At 26.7% G+C, this 16,793-nt stretch overlaps 1 protein-coding gene and 1 long non-coding RNA gene across 26 annotated transcripts; one reads left to right on the top strand and one right to left on the bottom strand.

Moving 5' to 3' along the window:
* The first annotated feature begins 2,298 nt into the window (after positions 1-2,298).
* LOC145959131 (uncharacterized) lies at positions 2,299-3,525 on the top strand. Its single transcript, XR_014434872.1, has 2 exons — positions 2,299-2,793; positions 2,893-3,525. It is a non-coding gene; the product is annotated as an uncharacterized LOC145959131 (long non-coding RNA).
* Positions 3,526-11,197: 7,672 nt separating this feature from the next.
* On the bottom strand, positions 11,198-15,714 carry LOC109792195 (uncharacterized). 25 transcript variants are annotated; one of them, XM_083077539.1, is made up of 7 exons: positions 15,552-15,714; positions 14,703-15,131; positions 13,687-14,464; positions 12,698-13,381; positions 12,459-12,524; positions 11,911-11,987; positions 11,198-11,477 (listed from the first exon to the last, which is right to left on the bottom strand). In XM_083077539.1, the coding sequence occupies exons 2-4, from the start codon at positions 15,099-15,101 to the stop codon at positions 13,359-13,361; spliced, it is 1,200 nt and encodes a 399-aa protein (XP_082933665.1). In that variant the 5' UTR covers positions 15,102-15,131; positions 15,552-15,714; the 3' UTR covers positions 11,198-11,477; positions 11,911-11,987; positions 12,459-12,524; positions 12,698-13,358. The 25 variants fall into 25 exon arrangements, with proteins under 25 accessions (XP_082933665.1, XP_082933668.1, XP_082933661.1 ...); XM_083077542.1 differs by having other exon boundaries at positions 11,198-11,397; XM_083077535.1 differs by having other exon boundaries at positions 11,198-11,987; positions 12,645-13,381.
* Positions 15,715-16,793: the final 1,079 nt, after the last annotated feature.

Below are 16,793 nucleotides of genomic sequence, written 5' to 3'. Positions count from 1 at the left end.
GTAAATAAGCCAATTTTGGTTATTCCAGAATGGGCAGTTCCCAAAGTGAAACGGGTCGTTCCAAGATTCTAAAAATGCCTAAAAAGTTTAGTTTGAAATGGGTCATTCCAATTATTGTCAATGTGTGTTAAAATCAACCCCAGAATGGGTCGTTCTGATTTTGAGAATGGGTCGTTTTGATTTTTAAAAGAGGCCGTTTTGATTTTTGGAACGGGCCATTCCAGTTATAAATTTTGCATATAATGAATGGCTCCAGAACGGGTCGTTTTGGATTCAGAACGGGTCGTTCTGGATACCCCTGAATGCCTATAAATAGGAGGCATGGGGAGAAAAAGATTAGTATAGCTGAGAAGGTAAAATATGAGAGAGAGAGAGAGAGAAAGAGAAAGGGAAAGAAAGAGAGAGAAAGAAAAAGGGAATCCAGAGAAGGAGTTTAGCAAGGTTCTGCTCTAGTTTCAGCTCTTGCTTATCCAGGTAAGGGGGAATGAGAAATTTCGCTCGGGGATGTGGGAATAATTTATTTTCTGTTTGCTTTACTTTGTGCCTTGTTGGAAGTAATAAATGAATATGTAATTAATTTTTAAAATAAATAAGTTTTAATATGAATAAGAATGTTCTCTGTGGATTCCTGTGTGGACCTTATGAGGAATAATTATGACATGACTATGTGAAATAGGCACAAATGACATGAGACATAAGAATGGACTATTGAGACAAGCTATGATTATGAGAATATGAAAAATGATGACATGATGTACTAAATAAAATTTTTTATTAAGTCAAATGTTGAGTCAATGAAATAATGTAGGTATGACATTCATCATATACATATATAGCTTCAGGTGTGCCGTTGAGGCCGCATACCAGTGATGTAACCAGATAATAAGGTGTACCTTAGGGTCACCAGTAATGTAACAATCTAACAAGGTGTACCTTGGGGTCACCAGTGATGTAACAAGCTAACAAAGTGTATCTTAGGGTCACTAGTGAAGTAACCAGGTGTACCTTAGGGTCACTAGTGATGTAACAAGCTAACAAAGTGTACCTTAGGATTACCAGTGATGAAATGTGAAACTTCCGTATGGTGCCACATGCATGCATTTATGAGTCAAGTCCATGACATCATAGCATGATAAATGAGTGTACATGTGATACTGATCATATATGGGTATTATTTATATGTGATTAGTATTTATGACTTATGATTGTTGTATGTGTTATCTAACCTTTATTTCTGCACCTGAAACTGAGTGAGATGTTTCTTACTCCCTTGTTGTTCTTGTATATGTTTAAATTATGTTGTAGGTGATCATCATCATAAGGATGTTGGTGATGAGGCTTAAGCCTTCAGTTGGGCATGCTCTGATAGGATGTGACATTGGGCATAGCTTGACTTAGTTTAGGATGTTATTGTTTTAAAAGCCTTAGTTTCCTTTTCTTTTGGTAATTTTGAACGTTCTTGATAAAAGACCAAAATGTGCATCTTTGTCATATTATTTTTATTACATGATTTGAAAGTTATAAATTAATTCCTAACTAGGAGGCATTGCCACCTTTGCTGGAATTAATCTATATTTTCCTTTATATAATTTCTTGAGTTTTGATACTTACATGTTGAATTTTTATGATTTATGAGTTACGAATATGAATCTTGTACCCTATGATATTTGAGACAATTGTTTTATCCATGAAAGATATTGTCAACTATGAAAGATTTTATTTACTCAAAAAGAAAAAAAAAATTATTGTTTACATTTATTATGTATTAATGTTGGGGTAGAGGGTGTCACAAGCATTGTACCTAAGTTTTTTTTTTAACTTTTTATTTAATTCGATTTTTATGTATCATAATTATTTATGAATTAAATGTCAATATTTTTAAAATAAATTATCAATAAATAAAAATAATATTGTACTACAAAATTAATTATTTATTAAAAATATAAAATATAATTTATATGTTTAAAAATATCTATTTGTACAAATTTTAAATATAATTTATTTGATCAAACATAATATATATATATATATATATATATATAATTTATTATAAATTTTAATTATATAATAATAAACATGTTTGTGTGTTGCACATGTTAAAATACTAGTAATTATTTTAATATAATTAAATTATTTAAATTATAACAATAATAAAATAACAAACTTAAAATTATATATTTCTTAATTTTTAAGGTTTTTTTTCTTCCATTTATTATTTTTTGTTTATTATTTGAATAAAGAATATAATTAATAACTTAATATATATATATATATATATATAATTTATTTAAAACTATATAAGTAAATTAAAATTGGTATATATTGCAAAAAAAATATGTTTTTAAAATATGCATGATTCATCTTAATTAAATGAAATTAACAACTTTTTATATCTTATTAACATGATTTATCTTTGTTATTGAAATATGCATGATTGCAATTTTTTTAACATTATATGAAGTATTGACCTTGAAAAAGATTATGTTAATTTCTACCGAGAACTATAAGTGCATATACAAGAAGACATTTCTTTCCATATTATTTTTGTAAACAATTTTTTTTAAAAAAATCTGGTTGAGAGAGATAAGTAACTATGGCATGTTGCACGTGCATGACTAATCAGAATTGTAATATGTATATAGAGAAAGAGAGAAGAGGGATACAGGCAGAAAATGAGAGGTGGAGAAATCACGTCTTGGTCAACCGTAGTACAAGAGATGACACGTATTGGTAGATATTAAATGTGACTGAGATGAAAGAACTCTCTGTTGAAATTGAATTCGAAGAAAGTTGGTAATCTCTGTCATAATCCTTCCTTCCCCCTTTAGATTATATTCATTTTGATTTTTGGGCTCCTTTTCATTTGAACTTTGTTGATTTTTGGTTGAGTAGAATGATGGATGTGATTGAATTGGAGGCGATGGCCGCGATGGTGGATAAGGCAGAGGAACCTATAACTGATGAGTGTTGCATCTACAGAGTGCCTTCAGTTATTCGCAGATTTAAAGAAGATGCTTACATTCCAAGTGTTGTTTCTATAGGCCCTTTCCACCACAATAGTCATCCTCCACGCCTCCATGACATGGAAAGACACAAACTCAGTTATTGCAAGGCCTTTCTTCAACGAACCAACACAGCTTCGCATGACTGGATCCGCTACATACAAAGTGTGGAGCCCCAATTTCGTCGCTTTTATTCAGAAACCCTTGAATTCAGCAAAGAGGAACTAGTGAAGATCATCTTTGTTGATTCCACTTTTATATTTGAGCTCTTCTGTAGTACTTACCATCGTAGAACAGTGGATGTGTATCCTTCAAAACCTTGGTTGGACTTTATCGTAAGATTAGACTTGTTGTTACTTGAGAACCAACTCCCTTTTTCTCTTCTTCAGGATCTCTTTGATAAGTTCTTCGCCAATAGATCTTATCATAACTTCCCTTCATTACTGGAGCTTACATTTAAGTATTTTGAGTGTTTTATGGTTATTTTCAATTTCTATTGCATATTTTTATCTAAATATTTCAATGCTTTCTTTATTTTTATCTGTTGTAACATATTTAGTCTATCACTAAATTACTCTATCACAATTTTAGGCGTGTGCTGTTTAATTTGGTGCATGGTATTTAAATTACTATGTATATACTTTTTTATTTCGAGTATTTAACGGATAAATTGAAGGATATAGAATATATATTTTTAAATAATTTTAATTACTTAAACAATAAATATTGTAAATTTTAAAATTATTATATTAGACTAATTTGAGTGTGTATGAGTCATGCTAAGTTAAATAGGATAAAACCGGGTATAATTGTTTTACACGTTTTTACATAATGAGTGTTTAAAACAATTTCACAATGAGTTAAATAGAATGAAACTGTTTGAGTCAAAGTCACTTGTAATGTTATAAAAATAAGGCATTATAATTGGTTTATTAAGAGTGTTTAGAGTTTAATTTGAACCATATTTAAGAGTGTTTAGAGTTTGCTTTTTTGGTCCAAATGGATAGATGTGAAAATCTCAACCAAACTAATTAAATTAGTTTAGAATTATTTTTTGTTGAGTGGAATTCGATTCAAAATAAAGAATTTTGATAGCCAATTTATCCTCTACAAATATATATGTTAATCCATGAATTGAACTAAACATTTAATTTTAGTACAAATACTAAACAATTTCTGACATTTATTTTTATTTAATATTATTATGTTATTTATAAATATTTGTTGCATATTCTTATATTAATTAGTCTTTTATTTATATTTATTTTTTTAGACGTTATTGTAAATGTTTATATTTTAAAAATAAAAATATGCGCTGAATGTTGTTTGAATATGTTAAAGAGAAATGGGAGATGCAGCTAGACACATAATGCCTATTTTTCTGTAGTTTGGAGCTTTAATGTTGTTTTTCGTTATATTTAACTTCAAAGCAGAAGTATTCTCGCGTCGCACTTGTGGATGTGATTTTACCCATTATAATTTTGGAGTAAATTAATTATTTTGGCTTTATTTATTTCGTCAATTTTTTATTTTGTAGATATCAAACAACGTCTTGGAAAAAAATTGTGATTAAGATCAAGAATTTTATTAAAGATAATCGGTCACATTTTTCTCTGTAAATTAATTTTTTTTTATTTGAGTATTTAACGTGAAGGATATAGAATATATATTTTTAAATAATTTTAATTACTTAAATAATAAATATTGTAAATTTTGAAATCATCATATTAAACTAATTTGAGTGTGTGTCTGAGACATGTTACGTTAAATAGGATAAAACTGAGTATAATTGTTTTACATATTTTTACTTAATGAGTGTTTAAAACAATTTCACAATGAGTTAAATTGGATGAAAGTGTTTGAGTCAAAGTCACTTGTGATATTATAAAAATAAGATATTATAGTTGATTTATTTAAGAGTGTTTAGAATTTACTGTTTTAGGGTTTACTGTTTTTTTTATCGAGTCAAATTTGATTCAAAATAATAATTAAAAAATTGACGTTGATTAATTTTGATGGCCAATTTATCCTTTACAAATATGTTAATCCATGAATTGAACAAAACGTTTAATTTTTGTATAAATACTAAAAAATTTCTAACATTTATTTTTATTTAATATTATTTGCAGGTTGACATTTGAGTTTTGAGTTGAGAAAAAAAGACATGAAGATTGTTTGAATAATGATCATAACTTAATAAACAATTTAATTTATGTTGTACTACTTTGAAGAATTACTTTAATTTAAAATGTTGTAATACTTTAATTATATAGTTAGAACAATTTAATTTATATTGGCCATTTGCTTTATTTAAGGGATTTCACAATTAAGTGGTCTTGAGCTGTATTTATTTTTAATAATTTAGATTTTACCAAACAAGGAGTCTTGAGCTATATTTGTTTATAAATGTTATGTTATTTATAAATATTTGTTGCAGATTCTTATATTAATTATTTCACAATAATGTTGTTTCACGCGTCGCACTCGTGGATGTGATTTTGGAGTAAATTAATTATTTTTTCTTTATTCTTTTTGTCAGTTTTTAATTTTGTAGATATCAAACTACGTCTTGTTGTAAGAAGAAAGAAATGTGTTTAGAACGAGAAAGAGAGAGAACTTCACTAAAAAAGTAGGAGTTAGTCGGTCTGATTTTTTTATTTATGAAAATTAATCTTTTTTAGTTACTTTGAATAACATGATAAAAAAAATTACCCACAAACATTGACTAGATTACTTTTTTTAGTTTTTTTTTGTTTTCATGTCATTGAAGTTGAAGCTAATAGAGTCTTTTAGATAACAGTTAGAATTGAGAAAGATCTAGTTATTTCATGTCTCCATAAATTTGGGAAATATTTTACTCAAAATTAGGTAATCTAAAATTTCGCTTTGGCTGTTGTTATTTTGTACATAAAAGATTTTGAGGTATAATTTGTATCGGGAGAAATTTCAGAATTGAGTGTCTTGCAATGATGGTAGTATTGGTCAATATTGAATTTAAGCATATTATTGATATTTTTCTTCTCCTCTTTTGTCATTTTTCTATATGCTTCAATACTGAAGAGGCAAGTGGATCAAATAGCTAACTTGGAATTGCCTTGTAAGGGATAAGAATAGGTTCTTAAAAGACGATATTTTAATACGAGAAAGTATCAATGGCTTAGAATTTAATAATATACAAAGACCTATATAACAAACCATATACCTGTAAAAGATTACATTGAAGCCATTAATTTTATATATAATTTTCATGTGTAGGTGGATTTTAATTGATGATGCTTAAATCTTATTTTTCATGTACAGGTGGATCTTAATCGGTATGAATATGTATTTCAAATACAATTTCATTCATAAATCATTGACATTTTGCTTGGGTTATTTATCCATTGCTCGCTTAATATAACCTTATATGTGTTATACTTTAGAAAAAGTGTCATTTAAACATTTAAAATCCAAGTAACAATATAATAGTCTATTAAGGGTGCAAACCTCGGTATGAAGTAATTATATGCTTTTTAAAGGTGGCTAATAAGTTATAGATGGCATTCGCATACAAGATGTTTACGTTGGTTTCTAGTCGGTCATTTTCCTCAATGTAAAAATTCTAAAGTAATGTATGCTCTCACTAATATTCACAATAGCTAGATAAATCTTTTTTTTACGTAAAATAAAATAAATAAATTTGAAAAATAAGCATTTTGCCTAATATGTAAAATTTCAGCATAAAAATTGTTGTTCATATTTGAGGAAGATAACGGAGCTTATCATGCAAAACTATATGGTATTTTTAGTAATTTCTTACAAAGTTCTTCAACTTTGTTATACAGATTAAAATATATTGATAGGTCAATTGTCACACAAAAAGTATAAAAAACAATCAAATGATGGGTCAAGCACATAGTAACCCTCTCTCCCAATCTTTAAGACGTTTTTAATTCTAATGTAAATATTTTGATGGTGTAACTTTCACTTGATGTCGTCGTTCCATTTTTTTCTTTATTTAATGTAAATATTTTATTAAATACCAATATATTGTAACTTTATAATAATTTTTTTGAAATGAGTATAGTATTTACATCTTAAGTTTTATTAATGACATCCTTTGTAGTTAGGTTCATGTCTATCGATAACATGTAAATATATTTGAATGACAGTGATAGAAAAGGTTTTTTTTTTCTTTAGTAAAATAAAGTAATTGTAAGGGTTTTAAGTATAAAAAATTGATTGGTCTATGTTTGCTTGATTTAAAGGGGAAAAAATGAATTAAATTAGGTAAAAAAAAATTGTAGACAAAAGTTAATTCACAATAAATGCATCAACTTATAACTTAAACAAAATAAGATAAAATTGAGTGTTTGAAATAGATCAAGGTATAATTAAATGAAAAATTTTCAAATATATTTAAAATTTAATATATAGGATTGTAAAAATATAAGAAATCTGAAACTCTATCGATACAAATATAAGGTAAAACAAATATTTTATTGTATGAAAATTAACTTCAAATTTAAATGATAATAATAATAGCAATAATTTATTATAATAAAGAAAATATTTTATTGTATGAAAATGTTTTATTTAAATGATCAAATTAAGAATGTATTAACCATCTAGGTACTAAGTTAAGAATGTGTTACATATATCAAAATGTCTTCAAAGTAACAAATACGTTACATATATAAGGACTAAATTAAATAAATATATAAGAAAGTTAATGATTTCTAAAATTAAATTAATAATGTTTAAATCTATAGAAATTGATTTAATAATTTTTTTTTACATACATGGAGTAAATTAAGAATCTATGACATCCAAATTATATGTTTAACTTATATAAAATATAAATATAAATGTTAGTAACTTTTATCGTGATCAATTTTATATTATAATTATAAGATTTTTGGGGTAAATATTACAATCCTACTTGTGGAGTAAATGAAACTTAAATATTTTTATTTATAATAATAAAAGTAAACAATCTTAATTACTAAAAATATATTGAATATATAAATAAGTCTTTCAAACGGATATAAATCAATTTTCAATTTTTAATTATCAATTTTTTAAATTATTTTATATTTAATATATGTATTGGTTTTTACTTCATGATGCCACCAAATTATTACTTCTTAATTCTTATAATATTTAATAAAAAAAATTAATTTGAAAAACATTAAAATTCTATATATTTTTAGTTAATTAATACACGTGTAAAGCACCAAGTAAAATATATCTTTATTTATTTAAATCAATGTTCTCATTTTTCTAAAATCATGTAGTAGATAATGATTTAAAACAAGAAACAAGTTGAAATTTGATTGAATTTTTCTGCTTGAATACTTGTACTTTTTTTTTCAAATTTAAATAACATACACAACTAATTATTTTTGTATATTTTACCTAATAGAGTATATAACATTTTGTGTATACAATTTAAATAATGCATGAATATTTGGATCATAATCATAACTTGAAAATTTTACTTAATTTAAAATATTGAACAATTTAGTTTATGATACTTAGAGTCTTATATTAATATTTGTTTACAAATATTAATTTATTACGTTTATAAATATTTGTTTCAAATTTTTTACATTCACTTATACATATTAAATATGAACAATTATTTTGTACAAAAATATTTATAGCAATTTCTCTTTAACGAAATTTTTTTTTGGCATTCATATCTAATGAGAGGATTTTTATATTTTTTTTTAACTTTTTATCTATTTTTAATTTTTATTTATCATAATTATTTAGAAATTAAATTTTAATATTTTTAAAATAAATTTAACCTTCTATATTAAACATGAAAAATTATCTTACAACACGAGCATTATTTAAGACTTCTCTTTAATGATAACACTTTTAGACTTCTTTTCAATAAGAAAATATTTAAAGATATTCTTAACTTATTATTCAATTCAATTTTTATTTATCATATTTTTTATATAAATTAAATTTTAATATTTAAAAATAAATTATCTACAATTTTAAATAATCTTGAGTCACTATATATAATCAATCTCCTATATATTAAATTCGAACAGTTATCTTTCACAAAATTATTTTTAGATTTTTTTTTAATGAAAGAGTTTGTAGGGATTGTTTCAACAAATTATCTAAATTATTTTTTATTTATCATAATAATTTATGGATTAAATATTAATATTTTAAAATAAATTATTAATAAATAAAAAAATCTATAATATAAATTATTTATCATAAATCTAAAATATAATTTATACGTTTAAAAGTATTTATTTATATAAAAATTATTATAAAATTTAATTATATATAAACATGTTTATGCATTGCACAAATTAAAATACTAGTAAATTAAATTTTAATATTTTAAAATAAATTATCAGTAATTAAAATAAATATTATGCCAAAATATAAATTAATTATATAAAATTTAAAGTATCAACCCTTATAAACACAATGACTATCTTGTACAAAATTTTTTTTAGAAATTTAACTTTATATCTAATTCAATTTTTATTCATCATGATTATTTATAAATTAAATTATAATATATAAAAAATTTATTAATAAAAATAATCATGTGATATAATATAAATTATTTATTATAACCTAAAATATAATTTATGTATTTAAATTTATATATTTACTTAAATTTTAAATAATTTATATATTTAAACATAATATTTATTTATATACATAATTTAATTTAAATTTTGATTATATATAATAAATATTTAACTTGTGTATTACACACACTAAAATACTAGTAATTTATATTTTAAAAATATTTATTTATATAAATTTTAAATACAATATACATATATATATATATACACATTTAAATATAATATTTATTTACATATGTAAATTTTAGTTATATATAATAAACATGTTTAACTTGTGAATTACACGTATTAAAATACTAATATTTATTAAAATACTAATATTTATGATAAATCTAAAATTTAACTTACATCAAATTTAAATTCAATTATAGTATTTATTCATATTTAATTTAATATAAATTTTAGTTATATAATAATAATTAGTTTGTGTATTGCATAAAATAATTAAAAATAACTTTATAATACAATACAAATTATTTATCATAAATTTAAAATATATTTTACATGTTTAAAAATATCTATTTCTACAAATTTTAAATATAATTTTTACTTTTACATACAACTAATAATTTCAATTATATATAATAAATATCTAACTCATACAATACACATACTAAAAAAACTATTACTTTCAATCTTAATTATAAGTAATATAAAATAGATTATCAAGACCAAGAAAATTAATTAATATGACTACTATTAATTAATTTTGCCATAGTTTCAAATTTTATTTCGAATATATCTTTAAATTAAATGATTATCACATTTAATATTAGTTATAAGTGAATATATAAAAAATATAATTAACAATAAATGAAAGATATTAAATAAATTTAAATTTAAGTAATTTTAAAAACTAATAATTACTACTTATAATTAATATTAAAAATTCAATTTAATATTTATAATTAAGACTATAAGTAATATTATACTTTTATTTACATATAAATGTTATTTTTCATTCTTGCAATAAAATTAATATTTAAGTTTTAAAACAAAATCATGTATTTTTATGTTTAACAATTAGAAATTTGAAACTTTTTTTAGGGAATCCAATCAATGCAAACCAAACCAACAGTTAATTAAATTGGTTTAGTTCTAAATGCTAAAGAATTGATAAATCTAATCCAAACTAATTAAAACCTCATTCTACCCCTAATTCAAACCAAAATGCTCCATAAACAACCCTAGGTGGGGTGATTTAGTGCATTGACTTACGACCAAATTGACAGCTACCTTATAGATAGAAAGACTATATCAAATAAAAAGGGTCAAGGTCAATCTTACGTTTAATTTCTTAGTTAATTGGTAAAAGCCCCAAATATCATATTAGGATAGCTTAAGCCAACATAATTCTTAACTAAGAAAAATCACATTCTACAAACATAAATTAATCTTTAATTATTAACTTTGAAAATTGTTAACTTTGAAAATTGTTAACTTTGAAAAGCGGTACAAACCATATTTGAGGCAAAAAAATACCAGCTTAGGATAGTACAAAAGTTCATTACTGAAAATAAAGAGTAAAGAGTACGTTTTTCTTTATCCACAACACAATTACAGAATAGAATTGTCGCTAAAATGTGGATTAAACAACTACCAAGAAACTTTAAATTGATATTCGGTGGCAACGTACATAATTTAAACGAATAGTCGAATAGAGTACATAGATTACATGGACTAAAATTAATTTTTGCGATGCAACTTGATGAGAAAAATTTCATATACGGAAAACACGTGAGACCTCTTCGCATCATCTTCTCGTGTACTTCCTCTCCCCAAGCCTTTTGATATGCAAGTTAAAAGATCAATGAGCTCCGGAATAATTGCAATAAAATGAGACTCAAAGTATCCACAGCCGAAACTATACACAACCAAAATGGCCTTAAATGAATGAGAGAAAAAAATGCATTTGAAACTTTTTACTGTAAACCATATAAATAACATAATTGGAGATGAAAACAATAGAGACAAAAAAACATAAACTTAGCCTCAATGATAACAGGTAAAAATGCTGTTCTAAGGAAGTTCCAACATTTTTCTTGATAAAAATTAATTAAAAGTACACACTATCATGTCATGTAAGAAACTAAGAATTCAAATTAAGAGAGGCGCAGAGCCATTATATGTTTGATAATGGAGTAGCTAAGGAAAAATGTCCAACATTTTGAGCTTATGAAAAGACAGCTGCATGTACAGAAACGGCTCAAGAAAGAAAAGAGGAACGAAGCTGATTGAGTAAAATACATGTGCATACTTATATGCCTATGTTTCTTTACAAATTCTTGGATACGTACAAGTTTCAGCAAAAAATGACCGTCTCCCATGAAGTAATTTTCACCAAAACATGCTAAAAGCATCATTAATCCATGTCCTGTATGCCAATTCACATGTTTCAAGAGAGCAGGTTTCAAAAGCAGGCAGGTCATTTAACGATGCAGACCAACAAAAAGGGAGCTAAATATATTGTTGATGAACTAATGGAAAATCTAAAGCTGTGTCTAACAAAGTGAAGAACAACCAGTAGCTCCAAGTGACCAGATCAAAAAAAACTATAACAAGACACCGGATAATGTGATGACTGGCATTCCAAAAAATTATGTAGATTCAAAATAATTAATTTATAGTGCATACTTGAGGGGAACCAAATATTAAATGTGTCCTTTTATAATCAAAAGTAATAGTGAATCAGTGGCGTAGTCTAGATAGATGTTTGCCACATATTGAACGCATAATTAACAAGGCAATTAACATAAGACTGAAGTGCAAAATACGCAAAAAGAAAAGAAAAACTGAAATGAACAGAGGTGTTCTTTCAAAAAGCAGAACAGAGGATGCCATGGACCTGTGGAAACAGAGGATTGTGAGGTGCAAATTGCACAACCCATCACACACAAGAATAAACTCAGACCTGCAAAAACATAACAGTAGCAGAACAGTTGGCATATAGTGATGGGCAGGAATAGGGGAGTGGAGAGAAGATTTAACAGAGGGGGAGTGGAAAGGGGCACGGTGATATTGAGCAAAAGACCTTAAAACAACTTGATTGATGATGCAAAAGTGGAGGCAATTTGAGATTTTTACCCGTACGTAGTAACAGCTGCAACATCACTATTGTAGCTGCGATTTGCTGCCATGTCAACACACCACATCTGCTGATGCATCATGAGGAGGCCATGTGACAGATAACCAGTGCCATTAACTACACTGATATAACACATACTGAAACATCCTAGCATTAAATTTTATTTTTCAATTGACAGGATAAAGTATTCAAGTCACACTAAATATGATCCACATCACATGGCATGCAAATAAATGCTTATTATCTGAAGAATTGTATCATAAGAAGATCTTCCATATGAGGATTACATCAAGAGCTTTTAGAAAAATTGATGTTCTGGCATGACATGACAGTGAGAAAACAATGGTCAGAAATTTCTTATCTCTGTAAGAAAATTATTGGTAGACGCCACCAATTAATTTGCAGAGAGAAGAAGCAAACCAAGCTTCATATTTAGCCATTGAAAGCAAGGCATGCAAGCCTCCTACACTGGCCCTGGAAAATGTAGTTGATTTGTCAATAATAATCAAATGGTGAAAAAGTTGAGTTAATAGAATGCAGTTAATAAATTTTATCAAAATTAAGCAAGATTTCAGATCGAGTTAAATAGTATAATCAAGCTGTCCAAGTAAAACCAGATAGTTGTTAATCATTACTTGCCATTAGAAGGGAGTTAAAGAATCAATCAGACAAGTCTCCCATATCTGCAAATCAATGCAGGTGTAAAAGCTAAGAACTTATAACATTGAAAACTACAATTAGGACATCAAATAAAGAGAGGGAGAGAGAGAGGGAGAAAATGGGGCAAAAAAATAAAGAGCATCATAACTTTTGCTTTAACAAAAGAGCATCATAACTTGATATATTCATAATGAGTATAGCAACATAATTTCCCTAATCTAGAAATATTAAGAACAAAGAATTATTCAAAATATGTACTCTTGTTCAGAACCTAATAAGGCTGTACAAACATGGTATTCATATGTAAACATTTAAAAATGCTGACCACCTGAAACTAAGTTCTTTATCTCCATCAAATGTTCATCATTTGAAATATTGAGTGAAATACGAAGGTTAGTCAATAATTCTTCTTGTTCCCAACTTAGAGGACCAGAAGCATACATAACTTCTAGGGTACTGTGATAGGCATGCAACTCTAACCTATGAATTCTATCTGCTACAACCTCTTCGGGAGAAATGGAGCATCCTTTATCCACATCTCCAACATCTAGAGATTCTGCATCACTGCAAAAGATATCTTCATCTTGGCAAGGACCTGATAAGGTATCACTGGAAAATTTATTTGAATTACTACTTTTCACACTACAACTGCCAACTGAACTATCACTACAAGAATAATCAGGTTCTTCAATTCTTTCAAGAAAATGTGTTGAAACAATATAAGGATTCTCCTTTCCTGTTTCATAATATTGGTTGGTACCATTAGTAAAGGATGTATGCATGCATTTTTCACCCATAATATTTTGCGGGTAAGCAACAGCATCTACCTTTTGCAGGAAGGAGGCTGTGGTTACAGCTTTGAATCTTCCACACTCACCCATATTTTCAACAGCCCTTACTTTTCTGGGATAAGCCTCAATAAGAGAGGAGCCATAAGGGGACAATCTCTTCAATGTTGAAGATGAGGACAGATGAGGCTCCTGATGACCACTGACATCTAATACTGGAGAAAAAATATTTCTGGTTCGCTGATTTTCAGGTTGATCCTTGTAACTCTTTGAATTCAAATACTTGCTAGACTTCCCAACTCCAAACATGTCTGATCCCTGGAACAAACATGAGCAAACTTAAGGACAAGGCATGGCAAGTTGGAAACAAAATTCAGATCAATCATGGAAAATAAGTGACTCAATTATCAACCAATATCAATGCGAAATTAAAGGGTAAAAATATACAAATTGATAAGAAATTCTACCACGATGCAAATGGCCCAAACTTTAAGAATACTAAAACTGAAATCACAAGCAATGTTGTACTATTTATATTGAGCAAATAGATGTTTACCTTTGGCATGACAATCCATTGACCATTTAGCCAAGATTGGCGTGCCCTCATGTTTACTTTGTGAACCTTTAACTCGTTGCAAGTTACCCACAGCTTTACCAGGTATAAGCCTCCACCAATGACTTTCAAAACAGTAGCCGCTTTCCAAGAACCAGCATCACAAGCTTCCACATGATCATTAGCTGCCCAACTCTCAATACCTTTAATAAGAGGGGGGCATGGTCTGATGGCCTTCCTTGAAACTCTCTCTATGCTAGCCTCGCTTGTTGTGCTAGAACGGTCATACTGGACACTGTAGCTGTGCCCATTACCAGAAATTATTCGAGCACTACGCCATTCCACACTAAGCTGTTCAGTATTGCCACGGATCTCCACTTTATTTCCCTTTCTCAATCTCATGGTGACGACTACTTTAATTCAGACACGAGCCTGCGACATTCATAAATGAATATTAATGGATTAGAGATTATTTTCGTGTTCAACTCAAAGAAAATATTCAACAATATTTGTCATCGATGAAAAAGCAATGGCCGCTAATCACTTATCAGTCAAGGTGTGTTAATCAAATGAATTAAAAAAAAGTTTATTATTAAGTTTGCAATTAAACCCCCCCCCCCCCCCAAATCCCCAATGAAAATTGGCAACGAGATTAGTTGAAAGTAATTAGAAACTGAAAATAGCTATGGTACAAAAAAGCAGACAACATAAAATAGAGCAAGGGATCTGGAAATAGAGGCAACAAGATCAATTTCACAAATACGATTATCGCAATTCGATGCAGCAACATATAAATTGCAAAATATGACATACCGAAACAACTCTAATGAAAAGAAGAAGATGATTACTGACCTTTATCGACAATAAGCGATGTCAGATCGCTAACAACCTTTGAATTAATCGCTGCGCCTGAGAGTATCTTTGATTTTTCCAGGGGAATGAGTATTGAATGAACGAAGGAATTAGGGTTTCTGAGAATCAATTGTAAAAAATGTCATAAAGAATACTGCACTTAAGGGGCGCAGTGGAGATAAATATAGGATGAATCCAGTAAATGGGCCGCACGGGATTCAATCAATTCCTCGTCATGGGCCCTTAAGAAAAAGTAATGGTTCATGATATATGTACCTCCTTTTTTCTATAAGTACACCTCTTTTTTAAAAAAATAATTAAAATTTTAAAATATTTTTAATTTTTTAATTTTTAATTTTTTAATTTTTTAATTTTACATTCACAATATTTAATTTAGTAAAAAAATTTCATACATCTTTTCTCATTTTTTCAATTTTTACATATATCCCCTTACCTTTCTTTCACCCTATCTATTTTGATAGCATATGAAAATTAAAAGAAAAAAATAAAGTGTGTGAAAAAAAGAAAAAAGTAACAAATTAAAATTTAAAAGTGTAAAATTATAAAATTTATATAAAAAAAACTATAATATATTATAATTAAAAAAATATATAAAAGAAATGTACTTATAGAAAAAAGGAGGTGTATATATCATCAGCCAAAAATAATTTTATTTTAATCTATACAAGACCATGACCATGCCTCTTTTGATAACTGATTTTAATGTCCACTTTTGCGTGAATAAATTTATCCTTTTTTTATATTTTATTTTTCTATTTTTAAATTATTATAAATAACTGTTTTATCTCTTTAACTGCCCAAAATAGTTAAGATCCTTTAATGATTAATGTCATATTCAATTTCAATTATAATTTTTTTTTATCTTTTACTTTTATTAAATAAAATATACAGATTTTTTTTTATCCTCATGTTTCTAACTACCCCAACCCCCTCCTCACCCAACAACTAGTGGTCCATAAAATATACAGAGATATGGTTTATTCATATTCAATTTTAATTATAATTTTAATTATTTTCATCTTTTATTTTTATTTTTAATAAAATATATAAAAAAACATAAAGTGTTTTATTGTGATAGTTAAGATAAGAATAGAGGATAGTTTTAATATAAAATATAAACTAATTAAAATGATAATTATTTTAATCTTAAATATTTTTTTTCAATTCTTCTAGTTTCACATCCTTTATCTTTTAGTTCTCACATAGTTTAAAATATATTTT

Source organism: Cajanus cajan, chromosome 6, assembly GCF_000230855.2.
Source record: "Cajanus cajan strain Asha chromosome 6, NIPB_CcT2T_4, whole genome shotgun sequence".
Lineage (NCBI taxonomy): Eukaryota > Viridiplantae > Streptophyta > Magnoliopsida > Fabales > Fabaceae > Cajanus > Cajanus cajan.
This window is presented reverse-complemented; position numbering and strand designations above follow the sequence as displayed.